The 26,650-nt window shown below is 39.3% G+C and overlaps 1 protein-coding gene across 2 annotated transcripts; it reads left to right on the top strand.

Annotated features, from left to right (window-relative positions):
- Nucleotides 1-1,828: 1,828 nt before the first annotated feature.
- ANXA7 (annexin A7) lies at nt 1,829-22,445 on the top strand (the record flags this gene model as incomplete). Of its 2 annotated transcripts, XM_079719229.1 has the most annotated exons (13): nt 1,829-1,882; nt 4,336-4,558; nt 5,161-5,262; nt 5,873-5,937; nt 6,368-6,433; nt 10,860-10,962; nt 11,182-11,276; nt 14,099-14,212; nt 14,451-14,621; nt 17,774-17,944; nt 18,024-18,099; nt 19,172-19,284; nt 21,946-22,445. In XM_079719229.1, the coding sequence occupies 13 exons, from the start codon at nt 1,829-1,831 to the stop codon at nt 22,066-22,068; spliced, it is 1,476 nt and encodes a 491-aa protein (XP_079575355.1). In that variant the 3' UTR covers nt 22,069-22,445. The 2 variants fall into 2 exon arrangements, with proteins under 2 accessions (XP_079575355.1, XP_079575356.1); XM_079719230.1 differs by lacking the exon at nt 6,368-6,433.
- Nucleotides 22,446-26,650: the final 4,205 nt, after the last annotated feature.

The following is a 26,650-nucleotide window of genomic DNA, read 5'->3' as shown; positions in this document are numbered from 1 at the left end:
AGTCTCCTTGTTATGCCCCAGCTCTCCTCTCCAGAGGCAGCAGTGGAGTACTGTTTCCTACTTTCTTGAGTATACTTTCAGGGATATTCTCTCTATATACAAGCAAATAAATGTAATTTTTACACATTTGGTTGCAAATTATCTTTGTAGTGTTTCATCTTGCTTTTTTTCCCACTTAATATGATTTAGAGATGGTTTCACATATGAGTAAAAAGAGAGCTGCTCATTTTTAATAGTTGCCTAACACTTCATTGTATGGCTGTCCATAATCTGTTTTACCTGTTCCTTATTAATGGACTTTTAGATTGTTTTTAACCTTTTTTTTTTTTTTGGCCATGCCACGTGGCTTGCGGAATCTTAGTTCCCTGACCAGGGATTGAACCCAGGCCATGGCAGTGAAAGCACTGAGTCCTATCCACTGAACTGCCAGGGAATTCCCAACCTTTTTCTCTTACAAATAGTGTGTAATGAATAGCTTTGTACGTATATAATTTTGCATTTGTGTAAGTATTTTTATGAGGTACATCCTGGAAATTGAATTGCATTCTAGTCCTTTATATAATTATGCTTCAAAATGTACCCAGATTCATTTTCTTAAAGTTGCTTTAAGTTTTCTCATGTACAGATAGTCTTTATCTTCATTCTGTTCAGAAACTCTTGTTGACGTAATTTCTCTAGTGCCTTTAAAGGTAAGATTTAATGTAGTAGCTAAAGGCTGTAGAAATAGGACTTTGTCACTGGAACAATTCCTGAGATTTAGAAATTTAAATTGTTTTTGTAGTCTTTGGTGCTATAAAACTTGTTGTCTTTAAAATTATTATTAATTTCTCCCATAAATTATTTTCAGACTTTTTCACTTTCTTTTGACCCTGACCTCTTTTGCCCTTGGTCCATCTGACTGTTCTTGGATGGTATTGTTTCTCCTTTACTCCTTTTTTTATCAACTGGGCTTGGGGAAGAAGACAGCAAAAAATGATTTAACGTCCTTTGCATCCAGGTCTTTGGATTCCAAATGACTGTTTTAAAACTGACTGGATCAGTTTTCTTATTTTCTTTCAACTTCGACTAAATATATGCCCATTCATTCTCAATTTAGCAAGTTTTTTAGCTTCTATACTGTGCTTATGTCATAAGGAGCACTATAATAACTTAAATTTATTTTCTCATTTTCCTCCCCCCGCACCATCTCTGTATCAGCACCTAGGACAGTGCTTATTAAATAGTGGGCTTTCGTAAGTGTTGAACTGGATTTGTTTGGGGTCCTTTTTTAAAAAAAATTTTTATTGGAGTATAGTTGATTTACAATGTTGTGTTAATTTCAGGTGTATGGCAAAGTGAATCAGTTATACATATACATATATTGACGCTTTTTTAGATTCTTTTCTCATACAGGCCATTACAGAGTATTGAGTAGAGTTTCCTGTGTTATAAAGTAGCTCCTTATTAGTTATCTGTTTTATATATAGTAGCGTGTATATGTCTTCCTTTGAGGTCTTGATAAAAAAGAAATACAAATCATTTATAGCTGTATTGGGGAGACGAGCCAAAACACATATTGAAAAATTTGGAAAATTAGGTGGTAGATTCAGAAATGCCAAAATATTCTGGTATCAAAATATCATTCACAGACCAGCAGCAATAGCATCACCTGGAAGCTTAGTTAGGAATACAGAATCTTGGACCCCATCTCAGAACTACTGAATCAGTCTGCCTGCTAGACTCTTTTGAAAGAAGGTGTGTTTTGATTAAACCCTATGACAAAATATATCTTCAAAGGCCTTAATCCTTATAGGAAATTACAGAAGACATTTTTTATTGTTGTTACAGAATGTCGTACCCGGGCTATCCCCCCACAGGCTACCCAGCTTTCCCTGGATATCCTGTAAGTATTGCCACTTATGATACTAAAATAGCTCATGTCCTTGGCACAGATCTTGTATAGAACTAGCCAGCCCATGACAGATCTTACAAATATGCTAGAGCAGGGGTCATAAATTCAAATGGCCAGAAGTACTGAGTAGAGTACATGAGTGAAGTCAGGTGTTGTGGGGAACTACAGGGACTTGGCTCACCTGTGGAAAGGCAGCAGTTAGTCAGCTTAAGCCAGATGTGTCCATGCAGGGAGGCTGACCCAGTGTTGCTGGGTAATTCCATATCTTCAAGTAAAGCCAACAATCTGGATTTTATGTGAAATTGCCCAATTTTTAAAATTGGGAAATGAATCTTTTAAAATGTTAAATGCTGTATGATTCAGTACAACATGTAGGTAAGCTAAATCGATCCTATGAGTCATTGGGGTTTTTTTTGTTTGTTTTTTTAAGTATTTATTTACTTATTTATTTTTGGCTGTGTTGGGTCTTCGTTGCTGTGCGCGGGCTTTCTCTAGTTGCAGCGAGCAGGGGCTACTCTTCGTTGCGGTGTGTGGGCTTCTCATTACGGTGGCTGCTTTTGCTGTGGAGCACGGGCTCTAGGCGCTCCAGCTTCAGTAGTTGTGGCGCACGGGCTTAGTTGCTCAGCGGCATGTGGGATCTCCCTGGACCGGGGATCGACCCGTGTCCCCTGCGTTGGCAGGCAGATTCTTAACCATTGTGCCACCAGGGAAGTCCTGAGTTACTGGTTTTTAACCTTTGTGTTAGAAGATTTAAAATAACTTAAGAGGGGTCTTCCCTGGTGGCGCAGTGGTTGAGAATCTGCCAGCTAATGCAGGGGACACGGGTTCGAGTGGTGGTCTGAGAGGATCCCACGTGCCGCGGAGCAACTAGGCCCATGAGCCACAACTACTGAGCCTGCACGTCTGGAGCCTGTGCTCCGCAACAAGAGAGGACGCGATAGTGAGAGGCCCGCGCACCGCGATGAAGAGTGGCCCCTGCTTGCCACGACTAGAGAAAGCCCTCGCACAGAAACGAAGACCCAACACAGCAAAAATAAATAAGTTAATTAATAAACTCCTACCCCCAGCATCTTTAAAAAAAAATAAATAACTTAAGAGGGGCTTGACTCATAGGTAACAAATTGCAGTGGATTAGAGGTCCCTGGATTAGTACTTCTGAGACTTTTAGTATTTAGAGTGCATGTTATAAACGTGCTACCAAGTTCTGCCTTGTTGATGTCTATACTGTTCTGAGGACTAACCTCATAGCTGAGGCATAAGTAAGAATTGTGTTTCAATTTTATGCTCATAAGTATGTAGGGCTTCTTTCTAACTCTGGGAGAATAGAAAGAGGGGCCTATACAGATTAATGATAATGTGTATATTCTTATGTAAAGTGAATATATAGCTCTCCTGAATTTATCATTGAAGAGATGAGAATTATGAATATGTTCCCAGGTCCCTATGTACTAAACTGGACTCTGACCACCATTTCAGTCAATATCGGCCAATTGTTAAAACAGACAACCCTAACATCCCAATGACTTAACACAATAAAAACTTATTTCTTGCTTACTTCAGCCTCCTGGAAGTCAGTGGTGGAGGTGGCGGGGGGAGGGGTGTGGTGGGAGCTAGGAGGCTTTGTTCCATGTCGTCTTGCAGGTTCCCAGGCTCCTTCCATCCTCTGTTGCCTTGGTATATTGGCTCTACCATCCTCTAGTGCCTTGGAGTCCTCCAGTGGATCTTCTGCTTCCAGCTGGCAGATGAAGGAAAAGAGAGAGGAAGAGAGAGCTTAGAGGATTGGGCAGAAAGTTAAGGGGGCCAGGCTGGAAGTCGTGTACGTTACTTCTGTCCACATTCGTTTACCAGTATTCAGGCATATGGTCCTATTTAACTGTAACGGGGTCCTGGGAAATGTAGTCTAGTTTTGTGGCCTGGGAAAAAGTTTAGTGAACATGTAACAGTCTCTCCACACTTAGACATTGTGTGATCTGAATGAGGTCCAAAATGTCACACCCAGTGACTCAGGTCACCTTTTTTTTTTTTTTTTCCCTATTATGCACAGGTCCAGATGTGTTGCAAGAAAGCCATGAATTCTTCTCTTTAGGGTAGAGAGGCTAATCTTCCTATTATTTCCAGGTGCTAGGAAAATGAAGGAACTAATGAGCTTTGCTAGTTGTTCCTGAAGGCTTGAGGTTTGGAAAGAGCCTGGTTCTTACTCCCAAATAGAGAAACAGACCCTTCTTGCCTAACACAGGTAGATTTATATATAACTGAATTCTGACAAACAAGTGTCCTGAAAAACTAGTATATTGATAAACTAGTGTGAGATACCAGGACTTCTAATGGGCTTTTTAATATGTAAAAGAATAAGCTAGACCTTAACAGTTATCTTTGTTTGTTTCCTTAGCTAGGTTCTATTTCTCGATGATCACATTCATTTGAAAATTTTTCTGGTTTTTCAGCCTGCGGGTCAGGAGTCATCTTTTCCTCCTCCTGGTCAATATTCTTATCCTAGTGGCTTTCCTCCAATGGGAGGAGGTGCCTACCCACCAACACCAAGTAGTGGCTACCCAGGAGCTGGAGGCTACCCAGGAGCTGGAGGCTACCCAGGAGCTGGAGGCTACCCTGCCCCTGGAGGCTATCCCAGTGCCCCACAGCCCGGGGGAGCCCCATCCCATCCTGGAGGTGAGTCCTGGTTTGTGGAATTAGTATAGCACTTTTTTTCTTCTCTCTTTAATCCTCTTGGTTCCTTCTTGTTTTGTACGAGGCCAGAGTTGCTCTTAGCCTACTTTCTACCTTAGACAGTAAGGACCTAGCTGGCAAGATAGAAGGATAAAGGTTCTCAGGAGGCATGAAAGCTGGGAGCAGTGTCCAAAATTCTGTTGTGAAAGGAATTAGAATAAATCTCATGGTAATGAAGGACCAATATATAATGGTTTGGTTGATAATTTGTAATCTTAAGAACTGATTAAGATATTTCTTTTGGCATGATTGTGACCTTAGGACGGCTTTGTCCACAGTATGTAAAAAACCAAACCAACCAAACAAACAAACAAAAAACTTAGCACTTTTGTATTATAAGTTATTAAGGCAGATGAATGAAGTAACATTTTTTTAAATTTATTTTTTAATGGGGAAGGATTTGTTGAGAAATTGAATTTAGACCAAAAGGGACTACTGCTATAGCATTAATAGTATATTTTCTTCTACTGTTTCTAAAGTTTTCACTTCAGTCATGAGAACTGTCACTGTAGTTTGTTTCTTTTTTTCTCTTGTTCTTCCTCCAGGCCAAGGGTTTGGAGCCCCACCAAGTGGAGCAGGCTTTTCTGGCTATCCACAGCCACCCTCACAGTCTTATGGTGGGGGCCCATCCCAGGTCCCACTACCTGGTAGGTACTAACTGTCCGGAGAAAAACAGTAGCTTGATATTTTGAATCTTGCAGTTGCTGTTGAAGGAACTTAGTAGTTTATGTTTGGGATTGTCTTTAGTAAACGTTTATACTAAATACTTCTTAGGTAGTATATGGTTTCATGAAATGTATTAATTTGATGAAAAAGTTTAATCAACAAGATGGTAATAAGGACCTATTTTTTCAATTAAAAAAAATTATCTGTCCTGAAGCCAAAAAGCAAAACCTTCAGGAACTTCTCTGCTCATTAGTACAGCACAAAGGAAACAACCCCCAGAACTATGTCCTGTCATCCTTTCCAGATGGAATCAGAATTTAATCTGGTTCAAGTGGTTTGTTCTTTTTTTAGAGTATTGCTTATAAAGAATTATGTTAAATTATTTTAAAGAAATTAGGACATGGAATATTTTAAAAGGTCCTTGTGACCAAAGTTGGTTTTTGATTCAGTAAATTATAAAACTTAAAAATTATCCTAGTGAATAAATAGTGTGACTATTCTCATATGTTTCCGTATTCATAATAAATCAGTGCTGTTTTGAAAAATTAAATCAGTTAAGACCTGATTGCTGTATTTTTTCTTAATATGTAGGTGGTTTTCCTGGGGGACAGATGCCTTCTCAGTACCCTGGAGGACAATCTCCTTACCCTAGTCAGGTATTTTTTTTTTTTCCTACCTTTTAAATTTAGTCTGGGTAACTGGATAATGCTAAAGAAGGGCACTACTCCTTTGCTGACATTAGAGGTTTCCATGAAGCAGAGGAGATGGTCTAAAACAGTTCACTTAAGACTTTAATCTTTGCTTCTGTTAGACTCCATGCTCTTTGGTCCACCTGCTTTTAAGTACTGTCCTGATGACTTTGATAAGACAAGCATAGGTCCCTTCTCACAGGTGATGACACCCATACTCTTTTTCATAGTGATTCACTTGGACTCTTGGCGTTGGTTTTAGTTCTTTTCCCTCCTCCCTTGCTGGCAGTGTAACTATGAACTCAGGTGACTGGGTGATTGATATTTCTGGCAGTGTTTTATGAAGTATGGTTTTGTTTTCCTTTTTTACCTTTATAACTTTCCACTCTTCTTTCAGATCAATACAGAATCCTTACCTTCCTATCCTGTTTTCTCTCCTGTTTCTTTGGATTATAGCAGTGAAGTGAGTAAGGTTTTTTAATGTTCACTAATCACTAGATCTCCTATATATGCCTTCATTTGTTTCTAATTTCTCCTGTATTTGTCTCTCACCACTTCCTTGAGGGCTCATTGTATCTGTTTTTTTTTTTTTTTTTTTTTTTTGCGGTATGCGGGCCTCTCACTGTTGTGGCCTCTCCCGTTGCGGAGCACAGGCTCCGGACGCGCAGGCTCAGCAGCCATGGCTCACGGGCCCAGCCGCTCCGCGGCATGTGGCATCCTCCCGGACCGGGGCACGAACCCATGTCCCCTGCATCGGCAGGTGGACTCCCAACCACTGCGCCACCAGGGAAGCCCTTGTATCTGTTTTTATCTTTATGTCCCTGTAGTGCTTGGCAGGGCTTTAAATACAGTAGTCAATTAATGTCTGTTAAATTGATTTTTCAGGAGTCTCAGAGCATCTCCCGTATATCAAATCTTTGCCCTATCTCAATATAGCTCCTTATTTTAATATTAAGTTTTATTCTTTAATTGACTTGTTAATTCTTTTATATCCTATGCAAGTTACTAGGAACATAAGCAGTTTTATGTTTACCTTATCTTGATTTTCTCATTTCATACTGTCTATTCATAAAGATCTAGCATTTTAAAGCTTTTTTTAGGCTGGGATTGGTAAGGGGTTACAGAATTGGAAGAAAAACAACTTAGCCATTTTCTGGCTTCCTTTCCACAACTCCAGAGAGATCAAGAAACTTGTCCAGGGCCACACAGCTAGTGAAAGTCAAAGCTGAGACTAGATCCTAGCTCTTCTCTCTCTCAGACCAGTGATCTCTGTTATACAGTGCTACTTTGCTGATAACAGTAAATGATATTCCTCCAAAGCCCATAGTAAATTGCTTTCAATCCTTTTTAAAAAAATTGTTGATTATTAATCATATTATAAATCTGTAGTTATTCTAATCATTTGTTATGAGAATTTTTATTTTAGTTTAAGCATGCATTTGCTTTTAAAGACATCATTTTATGACTGAATATAAAAGATTTTTAAACATAAAAACACTAAAAGTAAGACACACATACACATGCAGCTTATCTTGCATGACAATTACCACCCTAAATTGAAACCAGGAAGTTACAGAGCGGTACATTTTGGGAGATGGAAAGTGGAATAGATGGAAGTGAAATAGACTACCTTGTGAGGGGTGAGCTCCCTGTCACTGAAAATCCCCTGATAGAAGTTGTGTGTGTGTGTGTGTGTGTGTGTGTGTGTGTGTGTAGGAAGATGTAAAGAAAGTTTTTGTCTTGGGGCCAGGTGACCTCTCCTCACTGATCCAATTCTAATTCTATGGCAGTTTTTCAGCAGGAAGGTTGGAATGAAATGGAAGTCAAAGGGTGGCACTTCTGGTGGCAGATAGTATGGGCTTTGCTTGCTGAGAAATCCTCTGTAGTTAGAGTTTTGACCTCAAGAATATGGACCCTGATTTCTTTGAGTTCAGTATAATGCCTGCAGAATGATAGTATTCTTGATGAAGATTCACTTCAAACTTAGACTTTCAACAAAGAATAAAACAAAACCATTTTTCCCTCTAGATGAAAAATGGAATAAGTCTTTTGGTGGTTGCTGTTTGTTTTTAGAAACAAGAGGATGACAGAAAATGATAGTCGTCAAACAGTGCATGATGAGGGTTAGTTTCTCTTACTGTCTATTTCAGTGTATTATAAACAGACGCTTCTGCCCTGCTTAGGATTTTAGTGACAGTGGTTACATCAAAGAAAACTTTCATCAGTGCTTGATACATTAAGCCTCATGTAAAGGCAATATGTTGAAAAATTTTTTTGCTTGAATATTTGCTACAAGTAGAATAATTTTAGTTTTTCCTTAAAACCAATATACAAATATTTCTTGTTAGTTCTCTGCTTACATTCCTGGCTTAGAAATTACTGAAGGATGATTGTTAGGGCTTATTGGTAGAAGAAAATGTTGGCGTGAGAGTAGAGATGAGTGGGAGGAATTACCGACCATAAAAATGTTTGTCGAAGGGTCTGGTCTCCTTCTCCCCAATCACTTTGCCCCTACAAAGGGGCATATTGGTTGGCATATTGGTTGGCATATTGCTGTTGCTGTATTCAATGGGTATAACTTGAAATACTGTTTTAGTTGCCTAGAAAGCAACTGAATCATTTTATGTTTTGAAATGATGTTGATTGCATCTTTAAATGATATTTTAGAGATACTTGGTTAAATAAAATATATTATTAAAATTAAATTTTAAAAAATGTGATGCGGGGACTTTCCTGGTGGCACAGTGGTTAAGAATCCACCTGCCAATGCAGGGAACACAGGTTTGAGCCCTGGTCCAGGAGGATCCCACATGCCACAGAGCAACCAAGCCTGTGTGCCACAACTACTGAGCCTGCACTCTAGAGCCTGTGAGCCACTACTACTGAGCCCGTGTGCCACAACTACTGAAGCCCACGCACCTACAGCCCATGCTCCATTAACAATAGAAGTCACTGCAGTGAGAAGCCCGTGCACCGCAATGAAGAGTAGCCCCCGCTCGCCACAACTAGAGAAAGCCCGTGTGCAGCAACGAAGACCCAACACGGCCAAAAATAAATAAATTTAAAAAAAATGTGAAGGGATATCATCTTGCTGTATCCCATCTCTCTTAAACCCTGATTCGAATATTTTAAGAAAACTAATGAATTGTTTCATAGCTTTGTATTTAAAATTTTTTAAACTTAATTTTGTAATAATTTCAGACTTACAAAAAAGTTGTAAAAATTGTATACAGAATTCCTGCATACATACTATTTACTCAGATTCTTACATAAACACAGTACAGGAAATAACAGTTTTATAATACTATTACCCAACCTTTAGACTTCATCAGTTGTCCCAGTAATGTCCTTCTGGTTCAGGATCAAATCCAGGATGAAACATTGCATTTGTTGTCATGTCTCTTAAGTTTCCTTTAATATGAAATAATTCTTCAGTCTTTGTTGTTAATCACCTTGATACATTGGAAGAATACTACCAGTTATTTTGTAAAATATTCCTTAATTTGTGTTTGTCTGATAAGTCCCCCTGATTAAATCTAGGTTATGCCATTTTGGCAGGAATACCACAGAAATGATATCGTGTCCCTAGTGAATCATTTCAGGAGGCACTAGTTGTTGATTTACCCCATTCCTGGTGATAATTGGTTTTGATCATTTGCTTCAGATGATGTCTGCTAGGTTTTCTGCTGTAATGTTACAAAGTATGCAAATATCTTGGTTCTCATTATACTTTTACCCACTGATTTTAGTATCCATTGGTGATTCTTGCCTGAAACACTTAGTACTGTGGTCTTTGTCATATGGTGATTTTTAAATTTCTTTATAGATTTGTATTTAAAAACATATAGTCCTTGTTTTGCTTTCTGGTTTATTTCCTTATAAAATCGATGAAGAATATTGTAATTCCCAGAGTCTGTAGTCATCAGTTTCATTTTCATGCTTTTCTTAGTATAAAATGTTTTATTTTATGTCTAATAATCAGGGCCCATACAGGAAATGAAGAGCTATTACCAAAAGTATATTGCTTGTTTGAAATCTCATTGGGCAACTCTGGTTCTAGCTCACTAAAGTCATTATTATATTCTTTAAATAAAACACTGCCACTCATCTCACACTACCCAGGGATCAATCTCTTTTTTGCCCTCCTATTCTACCAAGAAGGAAACCAAGGCATAGAAAGATTGTGACTATCTTCACAAGCTTGACTATCTTGTTTCCTGAAAGTTTGGTGTCTGGCTATCTTTTGGTGGGAGAAGGATAGTCTCTGTCTGTTACAGAATGAGCCATGAAAATAAATATCCTTATCCTAAAACCTAAGTATTGGCTTCCTTGCCTAAGAGTGATGATCAGAGAAGTCTTTTTTTTTACCCCAGTATTCATTTATTTATTTATTTATTTATTTATTTTGTCGCACCAGGTCTTAGTTGCAGAAGGCGGGCTCCTTAGTTTCAGCTCACTGGCTTCTTAGTTGTAGCACATGGGCTCTTTTGTTGCGGCAGGTGGGCTCCTTAGTTGTGGCATGCGAACTCTTAGTTGCAGCATGCATGTGGGATCTAGTTCCCTGACGAGGGATCGAACCCGGGCCCCCTGCATTGGGAGTGTGGAGTCTATCCACTTCGCCACCAGGGAAGTCCCATAATCGGAGAAGTCTTAAGTTGTCTTACTGTAAGCAGAGAAGCCTGAGTTGGATTTTTTTTTTAAGTTAGTATTTCTTTTATTAAAGACGTTGAACATTTTTTCGTATTATTTTTCTTCCAGTTTTATTGAGACCCAATTGACATATAACACTGTATTAGTTTTAGGTATACAACATGTTGATTTGGTATATGTATGTATTGTGAAATGATTACCACAATAACTGATTTGGATTTTATGCCTCTTGTTCTCAGCCTGCTTCGATGACTCAGGGAACTCAAGGAACAGTCCAACCTGCTGCCAACTTCGATGCCATGAGAGATGCAGAAATTCTTCGTAAAGCAATGAAGGGTTTTGGTGAGGAAAACATATTTTTGTCTTATTTACAATCAAATTTAAGTGATTGAATGTAGAGTAAAAATAAGCTTTATATCATAAACCAAGTTTATATGTGAGCCTGTGTGCACATCCCTCAATTTAATCTGGCACCAGACACCTTGTAAGCATCTAAAAGATGTCATCAAGGAGCACCCCACACAGACCTCATCCTTACTTAGACATGTATGGTTCTTTCAGGTACAGACGAGCAGGCAATTGTAGACGTTGTGGCCAATCGTTCCAATGATCAAAGGCAAAAAATTAAAGCAGCTTTTAAGACCATGTATGGCAAGGTATGTTTTGTTTTCTTTTCAGGAGTGAGCATGAACAGTGGCCTTATGCCCTGCATTCTGTCAGGTTGGATACTATCTTTTTATTCGTACTGGTGAGTACAAAGTAGAGACAACTAGATTTCAGAGACCCCAGGAGAGGTGTATTCAATATTTCTTTCTTTCTTTCTTTTTTCTTAAATAAATTTATTTATTTATCTGTGGCTGCGCTGGGTCTTCATTGCGGCACATGGGCTTCTCATTGTGGTGGCTTCTCGTGTTACAGAGCATGGGCTCTAGGTGCGCGGGCTTTAGTAGTTGTGGCTCGCAGGCTCTAGAGCGCAGGCTTGGTAGTTGTGGTGCACGGGCTTGGTTGCTCCACGGCATGTGGGATCCTCCCGGACCAGGGCTCAAACCTGTGTCCCCTGCATTGGCAGGAGGATTCTTAACCACTGCGCCACCAGGGAAGTCCCATCAATATTTATTTCTCTTAGAAGGCTTTCCAATTCTAGAGTAGTCCTTGATCTCACAGTAATACCTATTTACTATGTCTGGTAGGTGACACATGTTCAGTAAAAAGTAGATTATGACCACAATCCTGATCAGTAGCTTGGTTCTCAATCTTCTCCTTACAGTTGGATTCAAGGACTTCTTACGTAGCCCTTGCTTATTTTTGGTCCCTGGCATCATCTTTCACTCTTCTCCCTCCCTCTAAACATATCTTGTATTATGACTTTATAGAACTTCTTGCCATTCCCTGCACACATACTTCTGTGTTTGGTATATGTTGTTCTCTTGTCCTGGAACACCTTTTCCTTTTTTCCCACATGGCAAACAAATTCTCCAGGATTTGTCTTGATTAAGCTACTTTGTGAAGTTTCTCTCATTGCTCTGGGCATAATTTGGCTGCTTCTTCCACTGTGGTCCCATAGCACTTTGTAAAACCTCTGCTGTAACTAATCTCACTGCCCACTCCCCAAAACTGTGAGCTCCCATCAGGCAAACCATGTCATATTCATCTTTGTATTTATAGTACCAAGTACAGGAACACTAACAGAAAGCCACTTCAGTATTTGTTGAGTGGATGATCAGTGACTAAATCCAGCAAGATTCTGTGGCTGAAAGGTGTCATCGTTTCTTAAATATAAAGGGCAAGACTGGGTAGCATTGGTTTGCCATTTAGATAGGAATCCTAAAAATTTTCTGATATCCTCTGAATCCAGTTTACTTTTCTCAGAATGGAAGTAGAGTTCCACTGGCTGGTCCCACCTCATCTTTTCTACCCTCCCTGCCCAAAATCCACTTCCTTAGTCTTAAGGCTGATTAAGTGACACAAACTCTAGTTTCTCTTAGGGTTCAACATCAGACTCACTTTTCTCACAAAAGTATTTTCCATATTATGAATTTCTTTAGTTCACATGTAGTCTGTGCTTTGTTGTCCTGAATTTTCTCATACAGCACTTTTGAATTAAAACTAAATTCCCAGCCTATTTTCCTTACCCACAGCCACCTTTTCTCTTGACTTCTTATTAATAAAAATACTATTCCTCTAGCCTGCCGTGGAGTCTTCTTTGATTCCACACTCTTCTTTGTCAATTAATCAGTGAATATTGTTTCAGTGCCTACTGTATGCCAGGCACTGCTTTGTCCTAGCAACTGCTTACTGACTATGTCTTGTTGGTCTAATCTGTAAAAGAGCTCTTTAAAAATGTGTCTTCTGTCTCCTTTTTTTCTTTCCACCACTCAAGTCCAAGCCTTTATTACTTCTTACCTAAATATTCCAGTAGCCTAAAGTTCATTTATAGCCTCTGTCGTCATAGTCCGTACTGCCTGTTGATACTGCCTGTTGTTGCTATATCAATGCCATTTTCTTACGTAAAAGTTTCCAGCAACTCCTCCCAGCATGCAGAATCAAATCCACACTCTTTAGCTTGGTATTCATGGTAATAATTCAAGCATATAGTTACAAGTTTGTTTTACTAATCTCTGAAAACATTACCCTCTAACAAAATTGGTTGTCTTGTTGTTCCATTGAACAAGCTTTGCTCATTCTTGCCTCTATACTATTGATTCTCAATCTTAGCTGAGTATCATAATCTCTTTTCAAACTTAAAAACACACGCAGAATCTCTGGGTATTCATTCTTGACATAAGTGTTGTTTGTGTTTTTTTGTTTGTTTTGTTTTGTTTTTAGAAAAATTCTGCAGATGATTTTAATGCATATAGCCAAGGCTGGGAACCACTTTTCTGTTCCTTGTTTGTGTTCCTCCTCCTTGCCTGAAATACCTTTCTTCTTTCTCTGTGCCTGCTAATTTTTACATACTCTTCAAGATCTGGACTAAAAGTTTTCTCTGAGCTCTCTAGCCCACTTTAACTTTTCCTATTTCAGCTTATTTCTGTGCTACTTACTCATCTGGTGCTGGAGTACAGGCTGCTTTATATTAACTTTTTAAAAATGTTTATCTTATCTTTTCAAATAAGAACGCAATGATGACAATTTCTACTTCCTCATAGAGTAAGAGCAGTTTCTTATACTAAGTAAATATCTGTTTATCATTTTGTTAATTTGAATTATTCTTTGTTTCCTATACTTCTTATTTTATACCTAGTGTAGTGGTAGAACTATAATAAATTTATTATTAAGTGTTTATTGATAGAATGAGTAAAATATATCTGCTTGAGTGTAATAAACTTTAATATTTATTCCTTAGTATATAATATTCAGAACAGCAATTGAGGCTTTCATATAGCAATTCAATTCCATTTTTTCATATTTTCCTTAAAAAATTTAAGCAAAACAAAATTTGGAGAGCACATATACTTAGTTTGCATTTGTAATTTAACAGGATTTAATCAAAGATCTTAAGTCAGAGTTAAGTGGAAATATGGAAGAACTGATCCTTGCCCTGTTTATGCCACCTACGTATTATGATGCCTGGAGTTTACAGAATGCAATGAAGGTACTATATGGCATTTCTTTTGAGTATTTTATCCTATTTCAAATGTAAAGCCCCATAAATTATGGCAGTTCTGAATTTATAGTGACAGCTAAATCAGTACATTATTTTATATCATCTGAATATATAGAGCTTTTCAGGTCTGGAGGCCAAAGAAATATTTGATGGAACAGTAAGATTTAACTACTTTCAGAAATTTTGTGTTTTGTTGTATAATTCTCCCTTTCTTCATTTCACATAGGGAGCAGGAACTCAGGAACGTGTATTGATTGAAATTTTATGCACAAGAACAAATCAGGAAATCAGAGAAATTGTCAGATGTTATCAATCAGAATTTGGACGAGACCTTGAAAAGGACATTAGGTCAGATACATCAGGGCATTTTGAACGTTTACTTGTATCCATGTGCCAGGTGAGTATAGCATGAAAGTTTGGGTGTTGGTGGAGGGAACATTTTTTACTGCCTATTGCCAGTGGCCATTCTTTATTCCTTTTAATATTTAGCCCCCTTGGAATCTTGACATCTTTAAGAGGGACAACGCAGAATCCACTGTACAGGTTTCTTTGTAGTCACTACTGAAATTTATTTCTGCAAATCTGGCCTTTGTAAGGAATCAGAAATTAACCTCTTTAAGGTTGTATGAAATCAGAAATCACCCTGAGGCTCTGTGTCTTAGAATGGCGATGAATCTGTACTTTTGAGCTTAGCATTGTCCTGCCAGTTAAGTCGGACCATCAACTGAAGGTATGTAGGTCCGCCATGCAAGTGCTACAAGAGTGAGGACTGTGAGGAGAGCCAGAAATGCAGAAAATGTTTCAGCGTTCACAGTAATATTGTGCTTAGTACCCTCCTTGTTCTGATTCCCCAAATGTGCTGGAAAAGTGGCAGAAAATTCTCCAAATAGGGTATTTGGAATGATACTACAAATACCCTGATTATCTCATTCTAAGTGTATATTTGAAAGAGATGATGCAAAAGACTAGCACACTGATTCAGTATCAGGAGTTGTTGGCTATCCTGCTAGTGCACAAGGTTGGACAGTCTGGAAGATTCTAAAAGTAGAGGAGAGGCTCTTCACAGCAAAGGGAGGTAGTTGCAGAAAAGACAGTGTGCCGAAGTGCGTGGGTATGGAAATGAGAAAAGAAAGCAAATGGATGGGAGGACATTGAATTTACCCACCACAGAGTAACAGAGCAGGGGAGTAGGTTAGCATGAAAAGAAAATCAGGACCAGAGAGTTAATGCTAAAAAATGATTATTAAAACTTTAATGAGGTGCTGAATATTTCTTTATGCAGGGTTCAAGGCCCAGCCATCTTTCAAAGTAAAGGACCCTATTCCAGGGAGTGGCTTCCTAGGAAAATGGGACTGTATTGTGTGCTTGAATCCAAAGGCAGTCATCTGGGGAGTTGTTCCTGAGCTCCTTTGCCTGTGCTGTATTCAGTAGCCCATTTAGAATATGCTTCTACACATTCCTTGTGCCCAATGCTCTTCAGGAGACAGTTTCTCACCTTCAAGGAACACCTCTCCATTTTGTTGCTCAGACAGGCACTGAGACTCTAGAGGGCAGCCTTTCCTTTGTTTGGGTTTGTGTTTCTATTGATATTTTTGAGAGAAACCAACTACCCATCTTAGCTTTACTCTTGTTCAGGCCCAGAGCTTCCTCCCTCCCTCTCTTCTTCCCAGTGAAGAGTTTGGATAAATTGGTACAGGCTAGCAGTACTTGAATTATTTATAACTTCTTCTAAAAGGCTCACATGTCATTTTCATGTATACATGCATAATAAATACTTGTATATTAAGATTACACTTGGATGAATGAAAGGACGTTCATGAAACCTCCATATTATATACTTCCTCCTTTGACTTAAATTCCTTGAGGGGAGGGGCCTTGTCTTTCTTGTGTCCCCACCACTTAGCACATCCTGTTGTTTCTGTTCCTCTGGAGAACCCTGACTAATACAGCCTGGTACAAAGCAAGTGCTCCATACCTTATAGTTACATGGATGAATACAAAGTGGAACTCAGTATAATGCATATTGATCTTAAATCCCAGCTAAGCAGACTCATAATTTCTTCATTTGAATGGTAGTTTATATCTCCTATTAGAGGAGGTCCTCAGCGTGGCCCAGTAGTCACTTCATCATGGGAAATCTAAAGTTACTTCAGACCCTGGAGTCCAGGGATATCCAACCTCCAGGAAACCTCAGTGCTTATCTCTCCGAACTGAACAGGGGACGGTGCTTATTGGCTCAGAACATGAACCGATAGAACTAGACCCTATCACAAGAGAAGTGAAAAATGAAATTCCTTTGGTGGCAGAAGGCTTTCTCCCGGAGGATAGAAGTGGCTACATTGTTAGTGTTCAGGACTTTCTGGATCACGAGTCTGTGTGTTTGGCCACAGCCTCTGGAGGTGTCATACTTTGCAGTCTCAACACACACCATTCTGTTTCTCCTGGCCCAATTACCACCCTTCAAGCCACCTCCTCAGAGAAGCATTCTTGGGCTCTCCTCTGGGCCATTTGTCATTCCCTGCTCTGAGCCCGCACTTAATTCCCAGAGACCTCAGTTATAGCCCTAATCCCACTGTGGAGGCATCTTTTATCTCCTTAAAAATGGGAGGAATGGAGTGGCCATAGTCACTTCCAGTCCTTGTGGTTTCTATCATGCCTAGTCTCTTATTACCTGTTAATAAATGTTTATTGAATAAAAACAAAAACAAAACCAAAAACCCCAAAACTTCTAAACCAAGGATCAAACCCTGAAGAGTAACTTTTTTTTTTTTTTTTTTTTTTTTGTGGTATGCGGGCCTCTCACTGTTGTGGCCTCTCCCGTTGCGGAGCACAGGCTCCGGATGCGCAGGCTCAGCAGCCATGGCTCACGGGCCCAGCCGCTCCGCGGCATATGGGATCCTCCCAGACCGGGGCACGAACCCGTATCCCCTGCATCGGCAGGCGGACTCTCAACCACTGCGCCACCAGGGAGGCCCGAAGAGTAACTTTTTAAAGAACACCTTTCTCTTGGTGTACCAAGAGAAAGCTTTTTAAAGTGAATGTTAATAAAATTTTCCACACTTTCAAAAATAAAACGTGTGTGTGATTTTTTATGGAAACCTTTTCTGATTTAATTTAGTTCTCAAAGCCCTGAAAACCTCTCATTTTAATATAAGCTCATTAAACCATGGTCATATAAAATCCAAAGTTGGCAGTGTAATAAAGTACTAGTTACTCTAGTATAGTTTCTTTGGAAATGAAAGATAAGCGTGACAAACTTTATGCACTAATTTTTAGTAAATTGTCCCTTTAAATCCAGAAGTGACTAGATTGCAAAAAACTTTTTTTTTTCTTTTACAATTTTCTTTTACTTTTTTGTCACGTGGCATGCAGGATCTTTGTTCCCTGAGCAGGGATCGCACCCGTGTCCCTGTCATGGGGACCTGTCCCCTGCAGTGGAAGCGTGGAGTCTTGACCACCGGACCACCAGGAAGTCCCAGAAAAACTTTTTTTTTTTTTTTAATAGAACTTGTATCACCTTCTTCTAATTCCTGTCCTCCTCTTTTGCAGGGAAATCGCGATGAGAACCAGAATGTTAACCACCAGCTGGCTCAGGAAGATGCTCAGCGTCTCTATCAGGCTGGTGAGGGGAAATTAGGGACAGATGAATCTTGCTTTAACATGATTCTTGCCACAAGAAGCTTTCCTCAGCTGAAAGCTACCATGGAGGCCTATTCCAGGGTATGAGCTTTTCTTTTGAAGATATGGCTTCTATTTTAAGGTGTGAAAATATTTTAACCACTATACTTTTTGTTTACAGATGGCTAATCGAGATTTGTTAAGCAGTGTCGGCCGTGAGTTTTCTGGAAATGTTGAAAGTGGTTTGAAGACCATCTGTAAGATACTTTAGTGTTTTGCTTTGTTTTGTTTGTAGATGAGTGAGGCTTTGAATAGTTGTTCCCATTAAGTGGTGATTATTAATATAGCCTCCCTGGAATCTACTTAGGCAGAGGCCAAGCTAATCCTATGCAATTCTGTATGAATGGTTGGTGGTGCGATCAAATAGGATTGTTTTGAAATTATTTGGTCTTTATTCTCTGTGCCCTTCTTGAGGACTATACAAAAATATATGATAGATTGTAGCATTTCCATTAAGGTGAATAGGAAAGCCCTAAGGAGCTACAGAGTGCCACCACACAAAGCGTCATTTTGAGCCCCCCCAAAACACCTTTCAAGTACTTAGCCCAATGAGACCCTTTTCCATTTGGAAATTAAAAACCCAGTTTTTGGTATCCTGACGTTCAGGTGTTTAACGAAATGGAAATTTCATTCTCATGGAGAATATAAAACTAAAGAGAATATTAGTAACACATTGATATTAGCAATTGAATATCTTACAAATACTACTATAGTAATTGTAGCTAACATAATGATGTATAGTTAGTACATCTCTACCATCTGCAGGAAGAGACTTTGCTAATTTAATTTTCCTAAGAGAAAGCATGTCAAATTTCTTATTATCATTCTCAAATCTTTGCTCAAATCTGTGTTTTCTTTTTTATATTGGATATCTTACATCCTTCTCTCAGTCAAATGATATATTTGACATCTAGAATTCAGATTTTAGTCATTATTCCTTTTAAGTAAGATATTACCAGGGCACAGTTGCTACAGATTTTCTCACTTTAAGGGGGAAAATGTTAAGAAGCTAAGTGACTGCATCTATGGAGAGAAAATGGGATTTATTGGCCAGAGGGAATCTTGTAGAATTGAAGGTAGCCTGCCTGATGCTGCTGGAAAGAAAGATGGAGGCTGAGAAAAATCAAGGGGAGAATATCTTCAACTCACCTCAGATTTCTGAGATGATTTCATAGAAAATGATCAAAAGCAGCTAGAAGTGATAGATGAACCTGGTGTGTGCACACCTTTGTCAAGTCATTTCACATCTGAAGCGTCTCTCAATTGCAGTGCAGTGTGCCCTGAACCGCCCTGCCTTCTTTGCTGAGAGGCTGTACTATTCTATGAAAGGTGCCGGCACAGATGACTCCACCCTGGTCAGGATTGTGGTCACTCGAAGTGAGGTGAGGCTTTCTCTGTTTGTCTGATCTTACTTGATTTTGAATGTTGATCCTTTTTTCTTAGCAATATTAAAAACATTTTTTTCTTCTAGTTTTACTGAGATATAATTGACACTGTATAAGTTTATAATCGGCACTGTATAAGTTTAAGGTATACAGCATAGTGATTTGACTTATATACATCATGAGGATTTTCACAGTAAGTCTAGTGAACATCCATCATCTCATATAGATAGAAGATTAAAGGAAGATGTTTTCCCTTGTGAAGAGAACTTTTAGGATGTACTCTCTTAACAACTTTCATATATAACGTAAAGCAGTGTTAATTTTATTTATCTCGTTGTACATTACATACCTAGTACTTATCTTATAACTGGAAGTTTGTACCTTTTGACTGTCTTTCTCCAATCTTTCCTCTCCAACCCCTCACCTCTAGTAACCACAAATCCGATCTCTTTTTGTATGAGTTTGTTCATTTTTGAAGTGTAATTGGCCTACAACACTATGCTTATTTCTGTTACACAACATAGTGATTCGATATTTCTATACATTTCAAAAGGATCTCCATGATAAGTCTAGTTATGACATGTCACCTTACAAAGATATTATGTAGTTATTGACTATATTCCCCACACTGTACATTTCATACCTGTGACTTACTTATTTTGCAACTGAAGTTTGTACCTCTTACTCTCCCTCACCTATTTCTTTCCTTCCCCCAACCCCCTCCCTTCTGGCAATTACCTGTTTGTTCATTGTGTCTATAACTGTTTTGTTATGTTCATTCATTTGTTTTTTTAGATTCCACATATAAGTAAAATTGTACAGTATTTGTCTTTCTCTGTCTGACTTAGAATGTTAATTTCTTAGAAGTTCCTTAGTTGGTTGTCAATCCCTCAGGACTGACATTAAGAAAGGGCTCTCTTTCTCACTGCTGGTAGAGGTTGTATAAAGCACAGTGTCCACTTTCCTCATGCTGTGAGAGAGGCTTGCTTAAGTGAAACAGACTGCCAGGGAACTCCAGATGTTTATTTTTTGGTTTTCATTTTGCTTATGTAAAAAACTGTATGAGGGAGTTCCCAAGTGGTCTAGTGGTTAGGATTTGGCGCTTTTTCACTGCCATGGCCTGGGTTCAGTCTCTGGTTGGGGAACTGAGGTCCTGAAAGCCATGAGGCGCGGGGGGGGGAAGAAAAAAAACTGTATGAAAGACCTATGCAGATTAATCCCATTGGACATAAAAATTCTTAAAATTTAGCATACACTTAATTATGAAATAACTGTAAAAAATTTTATCTTTATCTTTTTACCTAAATATAGCCTCAGATGTATTCCTTTCTTTGACTTTGTTTATTTAGTGGACTTCTTTTTAATCAAAAGAAAACATATGCCATGAAATTATATGAAAGAAGATAAATCATTTTTTAAAAGAGAACCATAATACAGTATTTGGAAAAACCTTGTGTATTTGTTTTTAGACTTAAATTTTCTAAGCAGGATCCCTTTTTCTTTAACTATAATAAAATATACGTAACACAAGATTCCCATTTCAATCATTTTTAAGTGTACAGTTCAGTGACATTAAGTACATTCACATTGTTGTGCAACCATCACCACCAGAACTTTTTCACCTTACAAAACTGAAAACTCATTAAACAATAATTCACCATTCTCCTTGCTCCCCAACTCCTGGCAACGACCATTCTGCTTTCTGTCCTATGTATTTGACTACTCTAGATACTTCATATAAGTGGAATCATACAGTATTTGTCCTTTTTAACATCTTCAAGGTTCATCCACATTGTAGCATGTGTCAGGATTTCCTTCTTTTCTAAGGCGGAATAATGTTCCATCGTATGCATACACCACTTTTTGTTTATTCATTCATCCGTCAGTGGACACTTGGGTTGCTTCCACCTTTTGGCTGTTATGATTAATGCTGCTGTGAATGTGGGTGTACAAATATTTGAGTCTCTGCTTTCACTTTTGTGTATACCCAGAAGTGGAATGGCTGTATCATATGGTAATTCTGTTTTTATTTTATTTTTCTGAGGAATTACCATACCATTTTCCCGTGGTGGCACCATTTTACATTCCTACCAGCAATGTACAAGGGTTCCAACTTCTCCACATCCTTGCCAACACTTGTTATTTTCTGTGTTTTTGATAATAGCCATCCTATCAAATGGTTTTTTTTTTTTTTTTTTTTTTTTTCAGTATGCGGGCCTCTCACTGCTGTGGCCTTTCCCGTTGCGGAGCACAGGCTCCGGACCCGCAGGCTCAGCGGCCATGGCTCACGGGCCCAGCCGCTCCACGGCATGTGGGATCTTCCCAGACCGGGGCACGAACCCGTGTCCCCTGCATCGGCAGGCGCCACCAGGGAAGCCCCTATCAAATGGTTTTTAAATGACTAATATATTTGGAATAGTAGATGAAACTAGTATCACCCTTATCCAATATCTTTATAGAACAGTGAATCAGACATTCATTGGGTGATGCTAGTACTGGTATGAATGCTAGCTATAAAATGCCAGTCATTTGGTGTTTTTTCCCCTCTGCTTTGGTTATAATTAGGATCTTTTCACTATTAAAGAATAATTCTAATAAATATCAGTTTTCTTTAACAGCTGTTTTTCTAATATCAAAAATATCATGTCTTGCATGCAGATTGATCTTGTACAAATAAAACAGATGTTCAGTCAGATGTATCAGAAGACCCTGGGCACAAGGATTGCAAGTGACACGAGTGGAGATTACCGAAGGCTTCTTCTGGCCATTGTGGGCCAGTAGGAGAGATTTTTTTTAAATGAGTGAAGCTATTCAGAGCTTATCCTTCAAAGTAGTGACTGACCTGCATGCAGCAACATCAACCCTCACCTAACCAAAAGAGCTTTTTACTAAAGACTGTGTCAGGGTATTGTGCTTGGTTTGCACATGTGGTTATTGCCTTAATTCCAATGTTATTTTTTTCTCTATATACGATCAAGTAAAGCCATATCACAATGATGAAGTAATAATGCAATGTTTGTAAAGCATAATTCTCACTGCTCTTATTCTAAATAGGATACCAAATTGAATAAAATCACAACAGTCTGTAATTCTGTGTAACAATATTGAATAAAAAATTCAATATTGAATAAATCTGAATAAATATTGAATTAAAAAAACCCTTGCCTTCCACTGGACAGTTATAGTTGGTAATATGTCAAAACTGTATTACTTTTTAAAAAAATTCAGCTCTTTTGACCTAGAAGAGCAATTTGCATCTTACATAAATTGGTATTCTATATTCATAAACACTAAACTTCCCACATAGAAAATAGTTTAGTATTGCCTGTAATAACTTTTTAAAAAGGGATTATGTGTTTATGTGCATAAAATATATAGCCTACTTTTACGTCTACTGAGACTGCCTAGAGATCTTTATTGGCCCTTGATTTTTAAAAAAAAATTATGAAAGACTTTAATTTTAGTTGCAATTTAATCATGATTCAAGACAGTGAAGCTTGACACATAAGAGGTGCTGAATTAATGAATAAACGAGGCTTAAATCATCTTCCTGGGAGATTGAATACTAGCTCTTTGGAGAAGTAGTTCAGGGAGTCGGTGATTTCAAACCTGGCTTTATTCCCAGTACTGAGCAATTACTTATCGAGTATGTTGAGCATTACAGTAGGTAGTTAGGGAAAGTATCAATACAAAGGAAGGAGGTTTGTAATCTAGTGGGGGTTCTAAACAAAAATTAGGATACAAGGAAATTGTAAAAGATTATAAGTTCTGCTGAGGGTAATAACCCTATTTGTTCTTTGTGTTGAGCTCCCCAGCACAAAGCAGATATTTAATACAGATCTGGTGAATGATTGTACTAAAAATTGAGGGGGAGAATAGTAATTATCAATTATATTTCGATAAACATTTGTGTAAGTACCAAGGGACATACACACAAGGTGGTATAAGACACAACCTTACTCTTAGAGAGATAGACCTATGTACAACTGTAGCGCAGGGCAAAAGCAAGATACATAGGTAGAAGGATCATTGGCTAAGATAGATTTTTTTTTTTTTTTTTTTTTTTGTGGTATGCGGGCCTCTCACTGTTGTGGCCTCTCCCGTTGTGGAGCACAGGGTCCGGACGTGCAGCCTCAGCGGCCATGGCTCACGGGCCCAGCTGCTCCGTGGCATGTGGGATCCTCCTGGACCGGGGCACGAACCCGTGTCCCCTGCATTGGCAGGCGGACTCTCAACCACTGCACCACCAGGGAAGCCCTAAGATAGATTTTTGATATAGGTTTTGGAAAAGTAAGTAACAGTGATGGGATTTTGTAAAGGTGAGAAAGAGGGGTGTAAGGTACTAAGGAAAGAAAAGATATGAGCTATATATTTTTAAACTTTTAAAAATTGAGGGCTTCCCTGGTGGTGCAGTGGTTAAGAGTCCGCCTGCCAATGCAGGGGACGCGGGTTCGAGCCCTGGTCCGGGAGGATTCCGCGTGCCGTGGAGCAGCTCGGCCTGTGCGCCACAGCTGCTGAGCCTGTGCTCTAGAGCCCTCGAGCCAGAGCTGCTGAGCCCATGTGCCACAACTGCTGAAGCCTATGCGCCTGGAGCCCGTGCTCCGCAGCAGGAGAGGCCACCTTAATGGGAGGCCTGCGCACCGCAGTGAGGAGTAGTCCCTGCTCGCTGCAAATAAAAAGAAAGCCCGCGCACAGCGGCGAAGACCCAGCACAGACATAAATAAATATTTTTCAAAATTGAGATATAATTCATATATCATACCATTCATCCATTTAAAGTGTACAATTCGGGCTTCCCTGGTGGCACAGTGGTTGAGAGTCCGCCTGCCGATGCAGGGGACGCGGGTTCGTGCCCCGGTGCGGGAAGATCCTACATGCCGCGGAGCGGCTAGGCCCGTGAGCCATGGCCGCTGAGCCTGCGCGTCCGGAGCCTGTGCTCCTCAACGGGAGAGACCACAACAGTTAGAGGCCCGCGTACCGAAAAAAAAAAAAAAAAAAGTGTACAATTCAGTCGTTTTTAGGATATTCATGCATTTGTGCAACAATCACCACAATCAAATTTTGAACATTTTCATCACCCAAAAAGAAAACTTATACCCATTGGCAGTCATTCCCCCTTTCCCCTCCTCCTGCCCAGCTCCTGGCAATCACTAATCTACTTTCTGTCTCTCTGGATTTCCCTACTGGGGCTTTTCATATGAATGGAATCATACAATGCGTTGTTGCCCTTTGTGTCTGGCTTCTTTGAATTAGCATACTGTTTTTAAGATTCACCTGTGTTGTAGCATGAATCAATACTTCATTCTGATTTGTGGCTGGATAATCCATTGTTGGATATACATTTTGCTTGTCCATTTATCAATTGATGGACATTTGGGTTGTTTTCACCTATTGACCATTATGAATAATGCTGCTATGAACATTCATGTACAAGTTTTTCTGTGGACACATGTTTTCAATTCTCTTGGCTATAGTACTATGAGTGGAATTGCTGGTACATACAGTATCTTTATGTTTAACTTTTTTTTTTTTTTTGCTGCCCATTAGAACATTTATTTCTCAGAGAGAAAATAAGTTTAAGACAGTCATATTACAGTAAGTAAAACTAACTTTTGTATTCTTTACAAGCATAGATTTTTCTCTTTATTACCTGTCTTATACCATCTGTTACAAAAGAATTCTAGAAAGCAAATAAAGTCACTTTCTACAATAAATAGAGCATCGTGTGCTTCACAGCAGACGTGACTGAGACATAAGCCCCGTGCCACAGCAGGACCCGAACCGCTTCCCGTTCTAAAAGAGCAGTTTTAAAAATGAGACTCAGAGAGAGACTGAAAGATTCAAAGAGACTGAAAAAAAAAAAAAAAAAGAGAAAGAGACTAAGAAAGAGAAAGTGTTGGGGGGAAGAAAGAGACAGAGAGAGAGAGTATGTTTAACCTTTTGACGATCTGCCAGACTATTTTCCAAAGCAGCTGTATGTACCATTTTACAATCCTACCAGCAATGAATGAGGCTTCCAATTGCTCCTCATTCTTATCAACACTATCATTGTCTATTTGAATATAGCCATCCAGGTGGATATGAAGTGGCATCTCACTGCGGTTTTTTTTGTTTTGTTTTTTTGTTTTGTTTGTTTGTTTGCGGTATGTGGGCCTCTCACTGTTGTGGCCTCTCCCATTGCGGGGCACAGGCTCCGGATGCGCAGGCTCAACGGCCATGGCTCAGGGGCCCAGCCACTCCGCGGCATGTGGGATCTTCCCAGACCGGGGCACGAACCCGTGTCCCCTGCATCGGCAGGCGGACTCTCAACCACTGTGCCACCAGGGAGGCCCCCCTCACTGCGGTTTTGATTTGCATTTCCCTAATGACTAACGAGCATATTTTCTTGAGCTTATTAGCCATTTGCATATCTTCTTTGGAAAAATGTCTCTTCAAATACCCATTTTTAAATTCGGGGAACTAGGATCCTGCAAGCCTCACAGCCAAGAAAAAAGGTATGTTGTGCACAAGGTAGGATAGTTATTTCAGCGCAGATTCACTCACAACCCTCACTGGGGAAAAAATCCAGAGAGAAATGCCTTGCTCAACAGTTGCATAGTTTTATTTTGAGAACTTTTATGACTTATAACACTGCAACTTTAAAAAATCTTTTTCTTAATTTTTATAATCTTAATATGTTTATTAGCAGAAATACAATTTGTTTTTGAAATTTGGCTCTGGTGATTGTATCCTAAGCAGAGTTTCCATGGGGAGTAGTATGTGGGTGTGTGTATAGTTTAATAATTTATTTTGAAATAGTTTCAAATGTATAGAAAAGTTGCCAGAACAGTACAAAGAACTCCCATGCTCCCATGTCCTCTTCACCCAGATTCTCAAATAGTTAACATGTTATTGGTTCATTGCTCACTCTGAGTATGTGTGTGTGTGTATATATCCTTTGTTATTAGTCTTTTTCTGAAACTTTTGAGGGTTGAGAGAGCAAACTGCAGTCATGATGTCCCGTCACTCCTAAACACTCCAGCGGGTATTTTCCCCCAAACAGGGACACTCTTCTATGTAACAGCAAACAATCTTCCACACCAGGAAATCAGTATTGGTACAACACTACCACCCAATCTACTAAGCCCATTCAAATTTCACCCACTATGCCAACAATGTTTCTTTTCCTTTCTGGGTCAACATGCTATACAGGAATATGTATTGCATTTAGTTGTTGTGTATCTTCAGACTTCTTTTTTTTTTTTCTTTTTTTGTTTTTGCGGTACGCGGGCCTTTCACTGTTGTGGCCTCTCCCGTTGCGGAGCACAGGCTCCGGACGCGCAGGCTCAGCAGCCATGGCTCACGGGCCTAGCCGCTCCGTGCA

The sequence above is a fragment of the Hyperoodon ampullatus genome (assembly GCF_949752795.1).
Source record: "Hyperoodon ampullatus genome assembly, chromosome: 1".
Lineage (NCBI taxonomy): Eukaryota > Metazoa > Chordata > Mammalia > Artiodactyla > Ziphiidae > Hyperoodon > Hyperoodon ampullatus.
The sequence above is the reverse complement of the archived record's forward strand: the minus strand, read 5'-3'. Positions and strand labels throughout refer to the sequence as shown.